General features: G+C 36.3%; 1 protein-coding gene across 2 annotated transcripts; it reads right to left on the bottom strand.

Moving 5' to 3' along the window:
* Positions 1–7669, bottom strand: LOC110029657 (auxin response factor 18-like). Of its 2 annotated transcripts, XM_020732050.1 has the most exons (15): positions 7312–7669; positions 7121–7233; positions 6953–7048; positions 6805–6861; positions 6568–6720; positions 6377–6461; positions 4632–4722; positions 4385–4543; positions 4150–4269; positions 3960–4035; positions 3450–3621; positions 2449–3353; positions 1438–1628; positions 728–881; positions 2–293 (listed from the first exon to the last, which is right to left on the bottom strand). In XM_020732050.1, the coding sequence occupies exons 1-14, from the start codon at positions 7394–7396 to the stop codon at positions 767–769; spliced, it is 2418 nt and encodes an 805-aa protein (XP_020587709.1). In that variant the 5' UTR covers positions 7397–7669; the 3' UTR covers positions 2–293; positions 728–766. The 2 variants fall into 2 exon arrangements, with proteins under 2 accessions (XP_020587708.1, XP_020587709.1); XM_020732049.1 differs by having other exon boundaries at positions 1–293; positions 7121–7669.
* Between the last annotated feature and the right edge of the window lie 228 nt (positions 7670–7897).

The following is a 7897-nucleotide window of genomic DNA, read 5'->3' as shown; positions in this document are numbered from 1 at the left end:
CCAGTATAAATACAAGGAAGTCCATAACTTTGTTAAGCAATCACAAGCATTTACAGTCCTCACTAATTAAGAGATCAATAAGGTGGCTTTGTGTGAAGAAAAAACCAAAAAACAAACCATTAATACATATAATTTAGAAAAAAAAAGTAAACTTTAAACCACAGGAGATCTACAAAAGGCGAGAGCTGTTGTTCCAGAGATCAGTGAGGCTTCACCAATAAGCTTGAGCTGAATAAGAAGCCATATCAGGTTCAATAATGGCCCTTTAAACTTCTCTCATCTCCTACAAGGTCCTAAAGATTAAAAAAAACAAATTTTTAATTACACAATAAACCCCCTCCAATGGCTTCCTCCATGGGGAAAAAAAAAGGTTTATTCAAATTATAGTAAAGCTGGATCATTCAGTTCAAACCAGCAAAACTTACAGAGACTGATAAATAATGAAAAAATATGCTGAGAAAACAAAAATGGAAAATTTACACACATACCAATCTATTCTTATATATTAACATGTCTAATACCGAAACATCAAGTTTGACGTAAACTCCAACTTGACTATGCGTTAAAAATGTGCATTCTACTTTTTAAAAGTTAAAATAGTGGCAGTTTTTATGTGGTATGATAGATTTGATTGGTATAAATGTAAAAATTAAAGTTTAGGAGTTAAATATGTAAATACATAAGAAACCAGTGATATGTATGAAAATATGAAAGTTTAGGCACTCACACTGCAGATCAAGGGTACTGGTTTCTTCTGATTCTTAGATCAGGAACTCGAAGCAGAAATGTCTTCAGCTCGAGGGTTTAAGGTTCCAGGATTCATTTTCTGGACCTCTTCTTTAGTGTATATATAAATCTTGCGAACAATGTCACAGAATTCACTGTAAATAAGATTAAAATATGTGGTTAGGTGTAAAAGAGCGGTTTCTCTTCTTTCTTTAAGTATTTGATGTGAAAGTTGAGATATTTATTAAGGCATTAATGGAGAGAATATGCTTACTATATAAATCGCTGTAGAAAAGATTAAAATATGTGGTTAGGTGTAAAAAGGTGCTCCTTTTTGGGTTTTCCTGAGTATTTGATGGGAAAGTTGAGATTTCTATTGAAGTCTTTTAATGCATTAATGGACAGAATATACTCACAACAGAACTATTCGTAAATAAGATTAAAATATGTGGTTAGGTGTAAAAAAGACCTCATTTTTTCTATTTTCTTGAGTATTTGATGTGAAAGCTGAGATTGTTAGTCTTTTAGGGCATTAATGGGAGGAATATACTTACTAAAGACCTCGCTGTAAATAAGATTAAATCATGTGGTTAGGTGTAAAAAAGTGCTCTTTTTGGGTTTTTTTTTTTTTTTTTTTTGGGAGTATTTGATGTGAAAGTTAGGATTTTTATTAAGTCTTTTAAGGCATTAATGGAGAGAATATATACTTACTGCCATGGATCATCTCCAACAAGCATTATATCTCCCTCATCGTCGGTATACACAACCAACCAGTTATTAGTGGAAGCCAGTAAGTCGCCTCCAAACTCAAACATTTTATCTAACTCTGCAAAGAGCTCATTATAGTCCATAAATCTTGTAAGATCTACAGATCTCCCAAGCGCTATTCCTTGTTTAAGAACCTGAAATAATAGAAAATTAAGAAAAAAAAACAGAAAGTTAAAAAATTAAAAGATAAACTGGGAACAAATCTGAAAATTTTGATGAGGATAAGCATTTTCTCATTGGATTTGAATTGAGATGATTTGATTGATTGGATAGATATTGCATGCATCTTAAAGCAATAGTCAAATGGGGCATTTACATACATACCACACAATTCTTGTGTATTTACATATCAATCATCAAAATATTCATATTTACACACATACCACTCAAATCTTAACAACACATAAAAAATACACCATCACTATCTTATTATAAGTGAAATACACCTTTTCATGCACAATTTTGTGACCCCAAGGTGCTATAAGTGTAAATATTAAACCCTGTATGTTAGATATGTAAATACATAATAATTGTGGTGCATGTATGTAAATTTCCCTTAATTGTATTTGTGAGAGGACAATAAGAAAAAGCTTAACACAAATTGCATAGCTCCTTTTTCTAATATTGCACAATACAAAAACAAAAACTAAGAAAAAAAGAGGAACCAACACAAGAACAATGCTGAAGGCAAATCTAACAAACTGGATGGCAAAAAATTGGAAAAGTTAAGGTCTGTGTAAATAATACTAAAGAACAAGCTATTCACTGCAAATAATTTTTTAATCTCTCACTAGCAAACTTTGAAAATCAAATAAGGAACTTTCTTTCAGGTAGGATCCATCATCGAAAAGAAAAATTTGCCTCCTTTCATATGCTGTCATTATAGAAAAAAATGCACTGAGAAAATTAGAATAAAATGAGAAGCTTGCTATATAAAAAAAATAGTCAATAAACCTTGGTACAGCTTCTTATTGATCTAGTTGCAGGCTTCTTTTGCACAACCTTAGCAGTTTGGGGACATGATTGAATAGATTTCTCATGGTCACTAAGCGATGAAATGGTATCAATAGATTTTCTAACTTTAGACTGCTCAAAAAACTGAGTGGCAGAGGTGGCGACGGCAGCACCGCCGGCAGTGACAGTGGTGGCACCGAGAACATTTGGTTGTGGTAATCTAGCAGCTCCTTCGCTAGACAACTCCGCCTCTTCACACGTGTTAACTTGAGAAGGGCTGTCATTGAGATTAAAACCAAAAAGTTTGTAATTTCCGCTTTCTTTAGACATAGTTGATTCGTTATGGCCAGCTTTGAAATACTGTAAGTTCGTAACATTTGTCAACGCCAAGTCTTCTGCTCTGGAAATCGGTAATGATCGCGTAAACCAGTCTGGTGAGCGCTGCTCAGATGCGTGATCTTGCTTTAGTTCGTATCCTCCAACCCCACAAAATGCTTGATTTTTTGTTGGCAACTTTTCTTCAGAATTCAAGTAAGGATGAGTAGGCATCGAAGAAAAATGGTTAAGTTCGCCTTCTTGATTGGAAAAATAGTTCTTCAGAGACTTTGGATTGTCAAAAGAACCACCAAAGTACGGAATCCCATAACAGTTCAAATCACCGGAGGCTCGAAAACCCGTTAGCATGTCGGCGTATGAAGTTTCGTGCCTAAACATCGGAACAAAACCTTGATTTCCCTCATTTTCGTGAGAATTTTCATGATATGTAGGCCAAAAATTGATTTTTGAACTCGAATCTGACTCATTTCTATAAGAGGCATTATTCGTAAGATTCAAAACATCATCTTTTTCTGTTGGTTTCACAGTCCCATGTGTTTGCGAAGGCTCTGTGTTGGATTTAGATGTTCCTTAAAAAGGTTAAGGATTTTTTCAGATAATTAGTAAAAATGCAGCATTTTGGGACAACTGAATGTTGTTTATTGGTCTTAATGTTATAAATATACCCTCTCTTGTAAGAACAGAAGAATCAGTAGAAGACGGCGCCACATTAACTCGAGGTCTCTTGAGTTTTGATGCTGGCAATGGTTTAAGAGGAAGAGAACTCACACCTGGTTCTATTTGCCAAGGGGAAACTCTCTCGGGACGAGGAACAGAAGAATTTTCGTCCCACCGCACCTTAAATCACATCAATGAGTAATCTATTCAATCAACAAAGCAGCAGAAAGTCCAAAAAGGGGGGCATTTACAAACAAACCACACAAAATTATTACACATTTACATGTCTAGCACCTAAACCTTCATATTTACATGCATACCACTCAATTCTTTAACATCACATCAAAAATACAATATCATTGCCTTTTTAAAAGTGAAATACATCATTTCATGCATAGGTTTATGATACGAAGGTGCTCTAGGTTTAAATATTAAACTTTGGGCATTAGATATGCAAATACAAAATAATTGCGAGGTATGTATAAATTCCCCCCAAAAAAAAAAAAAAAAAAAACTACCTTTAGACACCTCCATTTTGATCCACTCCAATTGCTGGAATCCACGCCTCCTATACCAACTATTGTACCAGTGAATCTATCCAAAAGAAAATTAGAGAAAAAATAGATTAAAAAAAATAACCATTCAGACACTTGGGATTCAATAGACACATTGGGTACAATTATTTATAATTTAAATGATATTTTATACCTTTGCTCTGGGGCCTCCTCACCTTCAAACTTCATCCTGAACCTCATTCCAATTGAATATTCTTTCTTCAGAGAATCCACATATTGATCAAATGGAATGATGAAATTACAAGGGCTTGTCCTGTAACATTTTTTCAATTGCGGAAAAAGCTCAAACAACATAAATAGAAAAAAGATTCAAATATAAAGCACTAATAATCAACTTTTGGTGATTTATTATATCTTAATCTGCTAACCTTGGTTTGTAGTAAACAGTAAACATTGTTCCAGTAGTAACAGCATGCCATGCGGTTGCAAGGACCCCAAGGTGCATGCTATGGCTAGAGATAACCGAGGATGAAGCATTTGTCTGTTGCCTCATCGCTCGCCTTACACGAAGTTCTCCGTTCTCACCTCTAAAATCGCACAAAATTTGCTTAGAGCACCGTCATATTAGACATAATTTATCATCACAGTTAAGAGTTGAATAAACTAACAGCTGACCTCAGAAAAATAAAAGCATCACCAGCAACAAGCCTTTTAGAACTAACAAATACACTCCAGCCACTCTGTAGTAGATGTCTTTTTGGTTGTCCTGTTTATTTCAAAGATAAAAACTAAGATACAACTTAAATGATATTGATATCAATTATCGATCAAAAGAGATGCAATTAACACTATAGAAGAAGAAATAACCAAAAAAGGTAGAGACTTTCAACTACTGCCCCATTATTTCTAGGGGCATTTACATACATACCAACCCATTCTTATGTATTTTTACATATCCAATATCTACACTTTGATTGTTAAATTTATACCACCCTGATCTTTCATATCATATCAAAAATAATATTATTTTAACTTTAAAAAAAGTGAATGTATGTAACAAAAATACAGCATGAATCTCAGAGAGAATGAATGACCGAGAGAAAAGAGCCTCCTTTCGAGGAAAGCAATCAACCGACAATCCAAGACCAATCATGAAGCTGCATCTCCAAACTCGGGATAAATTCAAGCTCCGCGGATGCTTTCCAGATCGGCAGCGGCAAGATCCACCGAAAATGAAGCGTGAATCATCCCGACAGCGAGTTTCATCGGATAGCTTGCGCGAGCTGCTACAAAACCCGCTTAAAACCTTACAAGGTTGGGAAATCCGATCAAGGTGACAAACTAACCAGGCAGGCAAGACACGAGCCTTGTTAGACTCGGGCTGAAGGGAAAAATGAGCCACGACTCACTAAGAAAAAAGCCGGTCAATCACATTCGAACGACCAATCCTGTATCCGGACCGAACGACCACCTCACAAACCGAACGCTCTAGCCGACTATGACAAAAGACACTGAGCAAGATTGTCATACGGCCGAACACCTTGACCGACCAACACATATTCCAAAGGGCACAGATGTCACTCGGTCAGTCGTCTTAGTCGGTTGACTTCAAGCCAGCCAACCAGCCAACTACAACTAATGTTAAAATTCAAATTGTAATACAAATATAACATAGAATCTACACAATCAATTAAAATCTTAATGAAATTAAGAGCAGTTTCATAACTATTTCATCATTTTTGTGATTGTACAAAACACGTCTCTATAAATACGGGGCAAAAATGCAAATAATGAGGACATTTCCCTTGATTCTCTCTAAAAAGATCCCAAGTTTTTTTTACTCTCTCTTCCCTCTCTCCTTCACCAGACTCTAACTCTAACTCTCGGAGTGTGATCCAAAAGGACAAAATAGGATCCAACAGTGAAATAAACCTTTACATGCATAGGTGAGGTGTTATATATGTAAAGATTGAAGTATAGTTGTTAGATATGTAAATAAATAAAAATTGAGTGGCATGCCTGTAAATCTTCCTTATTTATGCTGAATTGTTGCAATAAATTGCAAAAAAATATTAATATCCGTCTTTCTATTTACCCAAAACATGAATCATCTAAAAATATCAAATAACTAAAAATCACGGAGGCATTTGGTCGTAACCAAAATATTGAGTTAATTCTAAGAGTAAGGATCTATAACCTAAACACAAATAACAGTAAGGATCTACAACAGGAACTCAGATTATCCTCCTAATCTCAATGATCACAAAGGCAAGCTTTGTTAAAATCAATTTTCAGAACAAAAAAATCAAATCTTTGAGCTGCTGAACAAGAACAAATCATTTAAATGAACCAGCTTTCAACGGCCATAAGAACACCTAAGAAAATTACAACCAAAACGAGAAAAAATTTGCAATCATTACCCCGAAAAATATGGCGAAAACGCCACTCAATCCCATGTAAATCAAAGGCCACAAGTTCCTGGCTTGGAGGCTGCCCACTCATATCCTGATTATCAAAACAAAAATTCATCAATCGATCAAATGAATATACATTACTTGATACAGTTTCATCGGAATCATAATCCAAATATATAGAAGCTAAAACAACGAACCAAAGGAGGAAGACACTCATCAGCGTGGCGTCTTAACACAGAGAAACCACCATGAGTGCTCGTATCAGAAGCAGTGAGAGTCTTGCAAAACGAATGAACTTGAGGCCTTCGCGGAGGCGGCAATGGCTCCTTCTCTGCAACTTTCTCATCTTGCTGAAACCACACCAAAGAGCAAAACGATAACAAAAAAAATCATAACTTTTGAGTAAAAACAGGTAAGTGAATCAAAAGCCTTACATTTGGCTCAGGAAAGAGAGTTATCTGTGCAAAAACCTCATCTGTGTCGGGCTCAGCCTTCATCAACAAAAACCTTAATTAATTTCCAGCAATTTTTCTATCTCTATTCTGAAAGCCAATAAAAACATTCCGCAGAGGGATTGAATACCTTCAAATCGATATTCACCACACGGCAAAGGATCTTGGGAGGGAGATCATAGACCGGCATCTTCCGGTCAACCATCTGATTCGTTGAAGCCTCCATCTGAAAAACCGTAAAACCACAAATTAATTCCGAGCGAAATTCGCCATCGAAGAGAGAAGAGCTGAACAAGACCTGTTCGATGTGTCCCTGGGGAAAATAGAACACCAGCTCCCCCACGCGCGGGACAGTAACCAGCGGACCTGCGCAGGCGTACCAGAGCTCGTTGTACAGCTCGTCTTCCATCTCTGAAACCAAAACGACATCTGTTAGTTCAATTTTACGGTGGGATTCCCCAGATCCATAGATCGAGCAGAATCGCAAACCTTTCAGGGCGGAGGAAGACGAAATGCTGTCCTTTCGGCCATTTACGCTGCCGGCGAGCTTCACAGAGGCGTCCGTCGACGCCATGTTGATGGTGAAGCTTGATATCTCACATCCACTGGGTGTGGGACGAAGGTTTGTGGGTCTCTCGAAATCAGGCGCCGTAAAACAGCAGGAGATCGGATCGGATAGGAGAGAAACCGCGGGGATGCAGTAGAAATCGAGAAAGGTGGGATTTTGACAACACAATGTCGCCGGATTTGAGCTTCGGCTCCACTATATTGCTCGGAATCACTCAATCTACCGCGCGCTAATTTAGGAACTAAGGAAGTAGCTGAAGAGGAAGGGGGAAAAGAGAGAGAATGTACTACGGCTGGCAATTTAATTCTCAATTTTATTTTAGAAATTACTTAAATATTTATCAGCAATAATCTAATAATTTAAATTTAAATAGAGAAATGCATAGAATACAGTCTAAAAATAATTTCCGATTATTTATATTAAATCGTTTTATTCTCTGAACTCATATAGCATCAGAAGTTCTCTATCTCTTTAAATTGAGATTGAAATAGTTCACATAAAAATTTG

Source organism: Phalaenopsis equestris, unplaced genomic scaffold (assembly GCF_001263595.1).
Source record: "Phalaenopsis equestris unplaced genomic scaffold, ASM126359v1 Scaffold000600, whole genome shotgun sequence".
NCBI classification, from domain to species: domain Eukaryota; kingdom Viridiplantae; phylum Streptophyta; class Magnoliopsida; order Asparagales; family Orchidaceae; genus Phalaenopsis; species Phalaenopsis equestris.
Note: the sequence above shows the minus strand (reverse complement) of the source record. Positions and strands in the feature narration are given on the sequence as shown.